General features: G+C 40.3%; 1 protein-coding gene across 1 annotated transcript; it reads left to right on the forward strand.

The window, feature by feature from the left end:
- The first annotated feature begins 3,240 nt into the window (after positions 1-3,240).
- LOC141414720 (large ribosomal subunit protein eL39-like) lies at positions 3,241-3,402 on the forward strand. Its single transcript, XM_074049015.1, has one exon. The coding sequence runs from the start codon at positions 3,241-3,243 to the stop codon at positions 3,400-3,402; it is 162 nt and encodes a 53-aa protein (XP_073905116.1).
- Positions 3,403-14,947: the final 11,545 nt, after the last annotated feature.

Consider the following 14,947-nt stretch of genomic DNA (forward strand, 5'->3'; position numbering starts at 1 on the left):
TCCATATATATTTACAGTGTATCTTTGTGAGGTTCACTCTCCCATCATTCTCCCTCATCCCCCTCCCCCTACTTCAAACAATTTCAACAGGTTTCATTTTTCTGTTTTCTTACATGTATATAAAGTACATCAATCTTATTTGCCCTCTCCCTCCCACTAATACCCCCACAGGACCTGCTTTACATTCCTGTCTTTCATTTTTCTTAAGTGTATATTCATTATCCATTGTGTCTCCACTTTTTTGGCTAAGATCAAGTGTATTCATTGCTCAAAGGGGTTTCACTGTGGTTTTTCACTTTAATCAGATTAATCCCACTATTATTCTCTTTTATCCTTTCCGCCCACCCTCTCTTATTCAACAGCTTTCAGGTATTTTCCAGCCTCTTGAATCCTCCTGAGAAATGGAGGATTTGAAAGAGTAAAATATATTTTAAAACTTCTACTTGACAATATTCAACAGGGGCTGGAGGCATGGCTCAAGTAGTACAGCACCTGGCTAGCAAGGGCAAAGCCCTGAATTCAAACCCCAGTACCGAAAAAAAAAAGACATATACATACATACATACATGCATACGCATGCATGCCTCTCTGTGTGTGTGTGTGTGTGTGTGTTCAACAGGACTACAAAACAGCAGAACTAACAGGCCAAATATCTAAATGAAAGAAGTAACAGAAGACTGTTGACATCACATTGGCCTAACTTGTCAAAGTTAAACTTATTTTCATATTTTATTAGAGCCAAGGATAGAAGACAAAGTCTAAACTCTCTAAAGTGTGCAATACAGTTAGCTCACCTTGTCCTAGGAAATGATTGGCTCTTGACCAGCTCTTGGGAGATAACCAGTAAGCCCTGCAAAAACCCTACCTGATCAGAGTCCCTGTGTCACTTGGAGCCACAGCCACACCCGATAGTCTATGTGAACAATGTGGTTCCTGTCAAGGCTTTGTCCTGGCATTATCAGTCTGACCCCTGGAAGGGCTGAAGGTTGAGTAATCAGGTAAGTCATGTAGTATGCCAAGCTTTCATGACTGAACCCCCATAAAAACCTTGCATACCGAGTTCACGTGAGTTTTCCTTTCTTTCTTTCTTCTTCTTCTTCTTCTATTTTTTTGTTTGTTTGATTGTTTGTTTGTTTGAGACAGGGTCTCGCTATGTAGGCCGGGCTGGACTTTCTACATAGTTCACACTGGCCTCAAACTCATGACCCTCCTGCCTCAGCTTCTTAAATCTTTTTTTTTTTTTTTGGTGCTGGGGACCGAACTCAGGGCCTTGCACTTGCCAGGCAAGCGCTCTTCCACTGAGCTAAACCCCCAACCCTTCCTGCCTCACCTTCTTAAGTGGTGAGATTACAGGAGTGAACCACTGCACCTGGTTTCATACCTGTTGCTACACATTGTCATAGAAAAAATTAAGCTCTACTTGTACAGCTTCACTGGAGGAGGACAACTAGGTGCTTGTACCTGGTTTCTCCTGTATGCAGTTCTATGTGCCTTTTTCCTTTGCTGATTTTAATCTGCATCCTTTCTCTACAATAAACTGTAAGCATGAGTTTAACTGTTTTTCTGAACTATTCAAGTCCTTCTAGACAATCTTCAGGCAAGATGGTAGTTTTATTAGTCAGAAGTTCCATCACTGTGACAAACGCTGGACAGAAAAAACTTAAAGGCAGAGGGATTTATTTTGGCTTAGGGTTTCAGACCATGGTTGGCTGGCTCCATGGCTTACTGGGACTGTGGTGAGGCACAGAGTCACTGTGGGGAGCATGTGGTAGATACAGCAAAGCTGCTCACGACATGGTGACAGGAAGCAGAGAGAGGCAGGAAGGGGCCAGGAACAAGATGTGTCCTTTGAGGGCGTGTCTGTAATGGCCTACTTCCTCCAGGTAGGTCCACCTCCTAAAGTTTCCACCACCTTCCAATAGTGCCATCAAATTATGAATCCATCAACGGACTAATCCATTGATTATGTCAGAGTCCTCGTGACTCAATCACGTCCCTAAAACCCATCAGCTGCCTTTAACATGAGCCTTTGGAGACACTTTATATCTAAACCTAAGAATAGTCTCGGGACCCCAAAACAAAAGAATCCCTGTTCATTTTAGAATTAAAATAATGCTCACAAGTCATTTTCCAGCACACATATTCAAGAATATAAGTAAGACCACAGGGGACACATCAACAGGAACAAGAGTAAGAGAAGACTTGTGATAATGGAATTTTCTATCAGATGCTGATTAGAAAATGACCATACTTCATATGCTTGAAGAAATTAAAGACACACTTGAAAACCTCCAAAATAAAGGAAACTCTAAAAGCTGCATAATTGGAATTTTCAAAAAATGAAATAGGTAGGACTTGTAAAGTTGAAAAATATAATAATTCAAATTAAAATCTACTCAGGCAGGTACATTAATTTCCTATTGCTGCAAAACAAACCTAGTGGCTTAAAACAATGCATGTTTATTATCTCACAATTTTGGTGGGTCAGAAGTCTGGGCACTGCTGAATCGGTTTCTCTAGTTAGGGTCTCTCATCAGACTGCAACCAAGATGTCAGCCAGTGCTGAGGTCTCATCTGAAGACTTGACTGGGGGAAGAACATGCTTCCAAGTTGGCTTTTGTGGTTAAAGGCAGGAATTAGTTCTTGGCAGGCTCAGTCCCATGGGATTCATTTTGCTCACCATCAGCTAAAAACTGCCTTTAGTTTCTTATCAGATGAGTCTCACTCCAGGGCAGCTCACAGCATGGCTCCTTGCTTCATCAAAGGCAGGGAGCATCTGTCAAGTCTGTTAGCAAAATGGAAGCAATAGTGTCAGTAATATAACCACAAAGAGAACATCCAACACCTTTGTTGAATTTAAACTGGTAAATCTCAGGCACTACCTACACTAAAAGCAATTACATAAAGGTGCACCATGTTCTCTTTAGCACTCAGTGAAAACTCATGGAAGGACTCCCATGATGCCCAATGACCAGGGAGCCCAGCTATGACAGCCTTTTGTCCCAGCCTGCACTTGGCCTGCAACGTGAAAGCGTCACTTGATTTCTTTCCTGTATGTTCCTTACCTCACATACTCTGTCACACATGAGCCATGCCACTGGTCACTTCTTGGAAAGACCTCTTTCTCCCTGGAATTCAGAATGTGACCTCCGTTTTCTGATGCACTCAAAAATAGTCATGATTTTGGCTCTTCTGTTTTTGTCCACCATCATGGTGTATATGTTCGCCTGACTTCTCACCATGTCTTCTCACAAGACTTTCAGAATCAAGAGATTCCTGGCCAAGAAGAAAAATCATCACATTCCCCAGTGGATAAAGATGAACACTGGTAACAAAATCAGGTACAACTCTGAGAGGGGACACTGGAGAAGAACCAACCTGAGTCTGCAGGCAGCTGCGTGAAACAACACACATATTTATGCTCTTTCATGGTCAATGGTTGTCTTGGCATCAAGCTGAAAGTTGGACAGTTGGTCATTTTAAATTGGGAATCTGATTTTTCCTTTTTTGATTACCTTAACAAAGGCTCAGTAATAAATATGTGAGACCTTTTGAACTGTTTAAAAATAGTTGTGATTTTGAAGTATGTATCACTTTCTTTCTCTCTTGATCTTTTTTTTTTTTTTTTTGGTGGGACTGGGGCTTGAACTCAGGGCTTCATGCTTGCAAAGCTGGCACTCTACCACTTGAGCCACACCTCCAGTCCATTTTGCTCTAGTTATTTTGGAGATAAGGTATCATGAACTATTTGCTTGGATTGGCCTTGAATCTTGATCCTTCTGATCTCAGCCTCCCAAGAAGCTAGTATTACAGGTGTAAGCCACTAGCTCCTGTCTGACTTTTTCTTATAGTTAAAGTAGAAGTGACATTCTTTCTGGCTTTCTAAATCCTAGGCAGAAGTGAAAATATGTGAGATTAGAAAATATTTTAAACCAAACAAGAATGAAAATACATCATAGTTTATGGAAGGAAGCAGTACTAGAGGAAATTTATAACCTTAGAATGACTATATTAAAGAAGATGGTGCATGCCTCTTTTCAGCACTTGGGAGGCTAAGGACGGAGGATTGAAAAAAGAGAAGAGGAAAGATTAAAAAAAAATTAGTGACCAACTTAAGAAGCCCTCAAAACAGCAGAATAAACTGGGTACTGGTGGCTCACGCCTGTAATCCTAGCTACTCAGGAGGCAGAGATCAGGAGGATCATGGTTTGAAGCCAGCTCAGGCAAAATGGTTCACGAGACCCTAACTGGAAAATATACAACACATAAAGTGAGGGCTGTCTGAGTGGCTCAAGTGGTAGAGTGCCTGCAGCAAGCATGAGGCCCTGGTTCAAACCCCAGTACTATCCCTGCAAAAGAAACTTGAGATCATTTGAAAATTTTAGAATTTCATTTGATGCTGATGTAAATGGAACTGGATCAGTAAACGTGACGATCAAGCTGTCTTATTGGATCAGATTAGAAATGTTTTTAACCAACACTATAGAATTTGAGAAAAGTAAAATTCAAACCATGTCCATTAAAAATTTTTATTTGGATTTTTAAAATTTTGGGAGGCATATAAGACACTAAAAAGAGGAACCAGGCATGGTAGCCCATGTCTATAATCCCAGCATTGGGAGTCTGAGGCAGGAGGATCACAAGTTTGAGGCCAGCCTAGGCTACATAGTAAGACCCTCTAAAGCAACAGCAACAATAACAACAACAATGAAAACCAGAACAGGAGGGGAACATTTTATTTTTAATATTTCATACTCAATATAAAGTAATAGACATTTTTGCTCTCTTTAAAAGAAAGTTGTCAGTGCAAAGACCTGAGTTCAAATCCAGTCCCGCAAAAAGAAGTTGTGAAAATGAAAGCATATTTCATATGCAATTTTATGGATTTTCCTAAGGCTTGTTAAATGAGAAAGTGCTGTCCTTTTCATTTGTTTCTGTGATGCTTGGTGAGCAGGTTGTTTTATTGTTAATGCATTGAGAAGTTTTAATCATAATTAAATGTGAAATGGTTTCTTAAAAAGGCAATGTATCATGAGCAAGTTAGGTTTATCCCAGCAAAGGAAGAGTGACTTACAAGTAGAAAATCAATTTGTAATATTTCACATGACAACACATTAAAGAAGAAAAATTATGTGATTATCTCAAGAGATATGGGAAAATAACTCAATAAAATTAAATATCCATTTATGATTTTTTTAAAAGCCTCTCAGCAAAATAAATAGAAAGTTATTTTCTTAACCTGACTGCTCTGTTTATCTATTGCTGCATACCAAATCAACTCAAAATGTAGTGACCTACTGCAGTAGCAGTCTTAATTACATGTGCACCTCTGGTGTGTCAGGGAGCTCAGCTGGGTGGTTCAGGGTCGGGGCCTCTTGACATCGCAGTCCTTCGTGGCTCAGGCTGGGTTCATCTCAGACTTCTTCACTCATGTGTTTGGGCCTGGGCTGGAAAGATTCAACCATCTGGGGCTTGCAATAGTTGGAGCATGCTCTCTGAATGGGGTCTGCCCACATGGTCTGTTTTGATTCTCTGTGATGTATAACAAGCCATCCTAAAACTTACTGGCTTAACACAACACCAATGACTATTTCTCAGGAATTCCACACGTGGAGGAATTCAGGAACATACTCACTGGGCAGTTGTGGCTTGGGGGTGGGGAGCTCATCAGGTTGATGCCATGGTATCACGGCATGGCTTCTTCACTCATGTTTCTGGTGCCTGGGTTGAACATCTGCAGTCTGGGACCTGGGGGGTCCCTTGGGCATGTCTAGATTTAATATTTATCCATGGTCTCTGGTGGCTTCAAGGTATTTGGACTTCTTACACAGTAGCTCAGGGCTCCAATGGCACAGGTCCCAAGACTAGGCAGAAGTTGTATTAAATTTTATGAGGTCACTTCCCACCTATTTTGCCACCAGCCAATTCTCTTACAAAGGCCCACCCAGATTCAAGGGGCAGGAACAGAGGCTTGACCTCCAAGTGGAGAAGTGGGCAAGATTCTGGAGAGCCTATGGGAATGACAATGTTGCAGCTATGTTTGGAAAATACTCTCTGCCATAGTGACCGAGTGACCAAAACAAATCCTCCTGACAAATACTCTGCTTAATTCTGAAGCACTAAAAGCACTCCCTTTAAGACTAGGAATTCACCGGGTGCTGGTGTCTCACGCCTGTAATCCTAGCAACTCAGGAGGCAGAGACCAGGAGGATTGAGGTTCAAAGCCAGCCTGAGCAAATAGTTCCCTGAGACCCTATCTTGAAAAACTCTTCACAGAAATAGGGCTGGTGGAGTGGCTCGAGGTGAAGACCCTTAGTCCAAACCCCAGTATCGCAAAAAAAAAAAGACTGGGAATTCAAGAGGCTCACTATCACGGCGTTCATAGAGCATTGTCCTACAGGTTTTTTCAACAGAGAAGTAAGTGCCAGTGCTGGTGGTTAACACCTGTAATCCCAGCTACTCAGGAGGCAGAGATCAGGAGGATTGCAGTTGGAAGCCAGCCTGGCCAAGTTTGTGAGACCCTATCTCGAAAATACCCATCACAAAAAGGCCTGGTGGAGTGGCTCAAGTGATGTGTGACTGCCCAGCAAGCATGAGGCCCTGAGTTCAAACCACAGTACTGCCAATATATACATAAATACATATATATATATGTATATATACATAATACACACACACACACATGAGTTAGAAAGGAAGAAAAAACCCTAAAATCTCTTGCGGACAGTATCATTTTAGCAGATAATCCAAATGAACATTCTGATAAGTTATAATAATTAATAAGAATTTAGCAAAGTTGCTAATACTTTAATATACAAAAATCAATTATGTGTGCATGCATCAGCAACAAGAATAAAAAACTATAGTTAAGCTGGGAACAATAAAGAAGGATAAGAGAGGCAAAAAGCCCTATGGACTAGCAAACAAATAGGTGGTTCTGATGGGTGGGAAGGTACATACCTATAATCCTGTTGCTCAAGAGGCTGAGGCAGGAGGATCACCAGTTCCAGGCCAACCTGGGCTACAGAGTGAGAATTTATCTCAAAAAACAAACAAACAAAAAACAACAATGTATATATATGTAGAGAAAGAGAGAGGGAGAGAGAGCTGGCAAAGTGGCTCAGGTATTAGAGCACCTGTCTAGCAAGCATGAGGCTCTGAGTTCAAACCCCAGCCATCAGAAAATAAAATAAAATAAAATATTAAAAGAAATAGATGGTTCTTCAATAATATATAACTAAATATCATGGTGGATGGGTCAAATACATGAATCTAAGTAAAGAAAAACAGTACGGAAATTTAATGAAGGATAAAGATGGCATTTCACATCAAAGGAGAAAAAAATTCTCTTTCATATGCAGTACTGGCATGAATGCCTTAATATTTCATAAAATGTAAAGTTAAAACAATGACTCATTCTTTGCAAGAAAATGAGGTCTAGAGCATCTAAAACATAAATTAAAAATTAACAAAACCATAAAAGCACTAATGAAAACAAAATTAAAGGAAATAAACCATTTCCAAAAGCTTTAAAAGTATAAAGCAGGAGTAAATAAATCTAAGACAAAATATAAAGACCTCTACATGGAAAACTGTAATACCTTACTGAAAAAATTAAAGAAGACTGAAACAGGTTTCTGAATTGATAGTTCAAGATGTCATTCTTTCTAAGTTGATCTATAGATGAAATGTAAATCAAGTCAAGATCCCAACAGGTTTTTACAGGAATCAACAAATGTACACAGAAAGGCAAAAATCCAAGAGTAGTCAAGGCACTCCTTGATGAAGTGGGTAAACTGGAATTACCAGCTGTCAGCATTTAGTGTAAAACTGGTTTTGGAGTGGGAAGAAAGAGCTGGAAGAGAATGGGAGACATGGGAACAGATCCACACATGTGGAAACTTGGTTTCTGAGCAAAGATGGGATTACAGTCTCTGAAGAAAGAACTGACTTTTCAGGACACAACAACAAATAAAATTAGAAACTTTGTCAGTTATTTTTTCTCTTTTCCTCATAGAGGATTATACACTCCTATCCATTGCATGTGACTTGCATGTCTTCCTGTTATGCTTTGGATGTGGCTCACGTGCTGAAAACTTGATCCCTCTTGGCAGGATAAAGTGATGGCCCCTCTAAGAAGTGGGTTAGGGGAAGGTAATTGGGTTATGTGGCTCAATCTTCATGAACGAATTAATATTGAATGGTGGAAATGTTTTTAATTCATGTAAGAATAGGTTGTTATAAGGTGAGTTTGGCTGTTTTGGTTTGCTCTTGCTTCCAGTCACACCATGTAATCTCTTCCACAAACCTTTTTTTCCCCCTTACCGGGGGTTGAACTCAGTGCCTTGAATATGTGTTCTACCACTTGAGCCATGCACCCGGCCCATTTGTTTTTTATTTTGTTTTTGAACTATGGTCTTACTAACTTTTACTGGGGCTGGTCTTGAACATGCAATCCTCCTGCCTCCACCTTGGAGTAACTGGGATTACAGATGTGCATCACCATGCCTGGCTTCTTCCACATACTTCTGCTATTGTGAAACCATCCCCCATGAGACCCTTGCCAGAGCCAAGCAGAAGCTGGTGCCATGCTCTTGAGTCTCCAGAACTGTGAACAAAATAAACTTCTTTTGAATATAGTACTTAGTCTCAAGTATTTTCTTAAAAAAACCAAAATGAACTGACACTCCCTGTGGGAGGTGTGCATGCTTTCCAACCCAGTGAGTCTGGCTTAAACACTGCTCTGTGCCACATCAGGACAGGTTCTGTGAGAGAAACTGCGTAGGAACCAGGGTGTAAGTCAGAAGTAGAGTGTGTGCTCAGCCTGCACAAACCTCTGAGTTTGATCCACACACACACACTTCATTAAGTAGCAGTATTCCTGCTCTTGACTTCTACTGCAAGAATGGCCTGTTCCCCAAAGGGACTGTTCTTTCAGTCTGGGTCCCAGAATGAGGAACCACGTACGGGTCCTACAATGTCAGCACAACTAGGTAGAGTTGCAAGAAATAATGCATGTTGGTGCCATCCATGATGATGGGGAGGGGGCTGTTACTGCAGCAAAGCTGAAATAAAGACATCTGGTTTGGATCTTGATCAAAAATAAGTTGTAGGTGGAGTAAACACATAAATGTAAAAGCAGAAATATTTTATTTTTGCTTTTTGAGACAGGGTCTTGTTATGTAGCCCAGGCTGTCCTTGAACTCTCCATTCTCCTGCCTCATCCTCCCGAGTGCTAGGATTACAGATATGTACCACCATGCTAAACAAAAAAATATTTTAGAAGATAACATGGGGAGTATATCTTCATCCATCATTATCTGAAGTTGTTTTTTCTGGGCATGGACTTCTAGGTTACAATTCTCTTCTTTGGGAACGTGAAGTTAGTCTATTCTCTTCGACTTTCAGTGTTGCACTGTGAGTCTCACTGCCTTTCCTTTGAAGGAAATCTGTCTTTTCTGAACGTTTTTATCTTTGCTTTGGGTTCTTCCATTTCATTATGTAGTGTCTAATTAAGAATTTTGTGCATTTATCATGTTTGGGGGTCATTAGTATTCTTGAATCTGTGCACTGATATATTCCATTCATTCTGAACATTCCTCAGGCCTTATCTCTTCAATATCACTTCTGCTTTACTTTTTCCTCTCCTTGTCTGAATTAGGGTTCTCCTCCAAAGAAATAGAACTCCATGGATATGTAGATACATATATAGACTTATTTTAAGCAATTTTTCCATGTGATTGTGGAAGCCTGGCAAGTCCAACATATGCAAAGTAGGCTGGCAGTGGATCCCTAGGGGAGCACTGCAGTTCAAGTCCAAAGGCAGTCTTTTGGCAGAAATCCTTCTCATTTTGGAGCATCAGTGTTTTTCTATTCAGGCCCACCCACATTATGGAATGTAATCTGCTGTACTTGATCTGCTCATTTTAAATGTTATTCTCATCTAAGAAATACCTTCACAGAAACATCTAGAGTAATATTTGACCTAATAAATAGGTATCAAGGCCTAATCAAGTTGGCAAATAAAATTTAACTTTCCAGGGGGCATGGCTGAAGTGGTAGAGCTCTTGCCTAGCAAGCTTTGAGGCCCTGAGTTCAATCCCCAGATCTACCAAAAAAAAAAAAATATATATATATATATATGTATATATATTATCATTATGAGGCCAGGGGCAGGGTGTGGGGGGAGAGAGAGAGAGACAGGTAGACAGAGACAGAGAGACACAGAGAGATTGGAATTCAGCATTGCATCATGGAACTCTAATTAGGTGTACTGTGTACCTTCTCACTTCATCTCCCTCCATGTCTGATGTTCCGGCAATATCTTTGTTTCCGTGTGCAGAACCTTAGGGGCTTTGCTAGTCCTCTTTTACTTCACTAATTATTTGTGTCCTATGTGTTGCTAACCCAGTCATTGGTTCATGATTTCAACTACCAAATTTCCTTTGTATAGTTTATTTGGTTCTTTTCTACATACTTGGTCATTCCTCATATTAGTCATTTTTCCCCTTTCTTAAATTCCACATTCTGGGATTTTTTTTTTTTTTTTTTTTTTGCCAGTGCTGGGGTTAGAACTCAGGGCCTCATGCTTGGTAGACAGGTGCTCTAACACCTGAGCCACTCTGCCAGTCCTTTTTTGTGTTGGATATTTTTGAGATAGGGTCTTGAGACCTATTTTTCCAGGCTGGCTTCAAACCTCAATCCTAGAGATCTCTGCCTCATGAGTAGCTAAGATTACAGGCATGAGCCATGGGGGCCCAGCCACATTCTGTTTCTGATAATTCCTGTATTTGAGGTCGTTAATGATCTGAGGCGGTAACTCTTGTTTTGCTGATTTTCAATTATAGTATCTTGTTTCTTTTCGTGTTTTGTGATTTTTTTTTATTACAATATTATATTTTTTGGGATTTTATATGTGGGAATTTTTCGAGGCCTGTAATAAAGGCTGGCAGAGAAATTCAAGTGGTAAAGTGAACTGCCTAACGAGCATGAGGCCCTGAGTTTAAATCCAGTACCACCAAAAGGAAAAATAAATAAATAAAAATCAATAAAGGGCAGTTTCTTCTGCCAGCTGTCTTTAAGTTCATGGCTTGACCATCTAGATAATGTGAGCTCAGGCTACACACCTACACATTTGGTTACCATTCTCAGGTAAGGGTTTGCATCCCTTTTCTACTCAGTAGTAATGTTGAGGAAGAGCATTAATTATCCTTGAAGTCTCCTGAGTAAGGGGTGGGGAGAACAGTTATTGCTAGTCTAACTTTACAGTGGGTCTAGTTTGTTTTTCTTTTTTTCAGTGCTGGTGACAGAACCCAGGGACTCACACATCTCCCCAGCCCTGGGTCTAGCTTTTTCTTCCTTCCTTCCTTCCTTCCTTCCTCCCTCCCTCCCTTTCTTTCTCTCTCTCTCACTCTTTCCTTTTTTGGTAGTACTGGGGATTGAACTCAAGGCTTCATGCTTGCTAGACAAGTTCTCTATCACTTGAGCCATACCTCCAGTTCTTCTGTTTTAAAAGACAGGGTCTTGTACTTTTGGCTTGGACTGCAATTTTCCTACCTCCACTTCCTGAATAGCTGAGACTATAGGCATGTATCACCACATCTGGCCTAGTTGCTTTAGTCTCATAATAAATTCCGCCTCTCCTTCACTTAGTTTTTGCCCTGATTATTCCTTATTTTCTTGCTATGTCACTAATACACTTAAAGAGGTGGTTTTAAACTTTACCATGTTTTGTTTATTTTTAGCTGAGGCTTGGACAGCTTACCAGTTTACTGTATTGCTGGTAACAGCCATCTTTTCTGTAGATGAATTAGCAGTCGTGATTGAACTATGGCCTTTTGACTTTCGGGCAAATCTTTATTAGATTTTAAGGTATTTCTTGGTTTTGACTTGGGTGACAGTCTGTCTTTAAAGCCAAGTCCTTCAGAACTCCTGTCTAATACAGGTTATGAGATTAGCTCTCAAAAAAGGACTTCATTTCTAAGTCCCCTTGTGTTCTGAGGAAAGCGTGGATCCCACAGCAGCAGAGCCGAGTTGCAGGTGATTTGTATCAACTCTGCTCATCCTGTCTCTTTCTGTTAACTGAACATTACATATTGTATTTCAGCTGAGGAACAAAAGCTTTTCAAATATGCAGAACAGAACAAAGCCACTATATGTAGATGGTTAACTGTATAGATAGAAAACACAGGTCCTTGATGTCTGTAGAAAACAGAAAGTCATGAATTTGATGCGAATACGAAATTTTTAAATATTACTACATGTGCTCAGCCTATCCTAACTTTCATAATTACTGAAATACTGAATTACCTACCTTCAACAAAATCTGAGACTGCAAAATCTCATCTGCATCTAGCGATGCAGATGGCATACTCATCACTGTGTTCCGAAGTGGTCTGAATAGCATCAGAGTTGGAAGAAGTGAGGGAAGATGTTTACTGAGGGAGATCTGATAGTAACGGCATCAGAAGGCATGGGCTCAAACCTGGGGCCTCAGACATACTAAGCACATGTTCTACCACTGAGCCACACTCCCAGCCCCAGCACTCTCAGTGTATAAGCGCTTCTTAAAGAACGTGGCTGACAACTGTCTTTTGTCTCCTTTGAAACTCTATCAATTTCCTGGAATAAATGTAACATTACAGGTAATTTCTCAATAAAAGTAATTGTCATTGAGCTGAGGTAGCATACCTGTGAGATTAATTTTATTTATTTTGTGCTGAGGCAAGCTTTTTTATGTGTGTGTGGTACTGGGGTTTTAACTTAGGGTCTCACATTTGCTAAGCAGGTACTCTACCACTTGAGCTGCTCCACCAGCCCTTTGTTGTGTTGGGTATTTTTGAGATGGGGTTTCTTGAACTATTTGCAGGGGCTGGCCTCAAATTGTGATCCTCCTGCCTCCTATGTAGCTAGGACTGTAGTTGTGAGCCACCAGCTCCCAGCAAGGGCTTGAGAGAACGGTCACCTGAATCCATGTTCTTATCGCATGACATCCTGCACAGAGTGACCCAGCCACTTCCAAGCTGCATGTGCAGCAGCAGAAGCTACACGACCCATTGCTGTGTCCATATGGCCTGAGCCGGTCTCTCCCTAAGTCCCACTTCTAGAGAAGGGAGTCATTTCTGGTCCTTTCCTCAACTACCAGGTAGGGCTTTCATCGGATTGAAAGTTTTCATTGAAAAGAAGTTTTCTTTCTTACTGGAAAAACAGTTGCGCCTTGGCCCAAGGAATTGCTAAAAACAGTTTTACAAATTTCTGTCTTTTTTTTGTCTCTCTAGAGAGTATTCTGAAGACTTAGTATGCCATTAAGCTCTAATGAATGACAATTTGATGATAGATTCTATCCCCAAATTATTTTCTGGCTGAGAACAATCAATTTCTTAGACTTTTTTCACCTTTTCCTCAACAATATTAAATCTAGATTGTGACCTCTTTATGGGGCTCTTTTCAAAAAACAAGAGAGAATTTTTATACCTCTTGGGATTTTGGACCACGTAGCTGATGGAGAAGCAAGGATATACTGAAATGAGGCCTTGAGGCCATAGGCACACCTCTTGGGTTATCAGAGTGACTAGGATCCTCCAAATATGTGATGACTTATTCAAATTTGTGCTCTCCTCAAATGAATTTCATGATCACCCAAAGACAGTAAAATCAGAAAACAGCAAGTGCAAATGCCACTGAGCAGGTATTTCAAAACGCGTGGGGTTTACTTCTAATTCTGTGAGCCTTCCAATAACTGGATTTCAGAGTTAGCATTTTACATAATTCAGCATATTTCTTTTTCCATCTGTTAAAGTCTGTAGAGAGCAGATTTTATATTTTCTCTCAGGAAAAAATTGGAGACTTCATTTATCGAGTGTTATCTGACATCAATATCAAGACCAATCATGAGATTTGCTCACTTCCTGCCCAGACCTTTGCATGCATTGGCTTTCTTCTCCTGAGAGCAACAATTCCAAATGCTAAGGAATTCATCAACTACCTCTGATGTTGGGTTTTATGCTTGCTTTTAAAACAAGTATTTCATGTTTTTTCCTTCTTGTAATTGGTTCTCTCCAATGATGGAGTCTGTTTCCCTCCAGAGACCAGAGAAAGAGAGGAGTTTGCTATGAATGTAAGATCACCATGCATGTGACATCTTTGGGAGAATTTCACATATATGGAGTTATTTAGTCTCTGATCAACCAGGTCTTTTGTTTTTCTTTATATCTTCCTTGGGACAAAAATACTGATCACTTCACTTCTGGAGGGAAAAGAGTCAGCCGACCTATTGTCTACTCTGTTCACCAAGTCTGCTAAAAGGAAGAGGCGTTGCCTAACGGCATGATTTATAGGCTCTAAAATATTACAGCAACTCTGGGATATTAGTGGAGATCCCTGGGTTCAAAGGAAAATTAGGTTCAACCTGGAAAACTTTATCATTGTTTCCCTTCAAATAACACATATATGAAAGTTAATAATGATTCAATACTCAATAAACACCCATAAAATCTACCAAGGGTGCTTCTGCTATTGAGAAAAACTGAACCAGGGGTATAGCTCAGTGATTGAGTGCTTGTCTACTATGCACAAGACCTCTGGTTCAATCCCTAGTACAACAACAACAACAAAACAGAAAGAAAGAAAAATGGAGTCCAAAGAAAGCTATACATTCATAAAAATACATATGTTTTATAGTTCTAAGCTGTGGCATAGGTATGTGTGCTATATTTGTGTGAAGAAAAGCAGTACTGCACTAATTTAGGCAATAGCCGGTAAACCCCAGATCTTTCCAGCAAAGCTGGTGTCTGACTTTTACCATGTGTCCACACTGGGTTGGTTCTGCTTCCCATTCTTCTCACGCTGATGAAGACTGTTTGTAATCATTTTTTTATCACTATGACAAAATATCTGACAGAAACAACTTAAGTGAGGAATTATTTATTTTGGCTCATGGTTTCAGATG

This window comes from Castor canadensis, chromosome 12 (genome assembly GCF_047511655.1).
Source record: "Castor canadensis chromosome 12, mCasCan1.hap1v2, whole genome shotgun sequence".
NCBI lineage: Eukaryota > Metazoa > Chordata > Mammalia > Rodentia > Castoridae > Castor > Castor canadensis.

Coding starts and splice junctions, on each gene's coding strand:
- LOC141414720 (XM_074049015.1), top strand. CDS start 3,241: ATGTCTTCTCACAAGACTTTCAGAATCAAGAGATTCCTGGCCAAGAAG.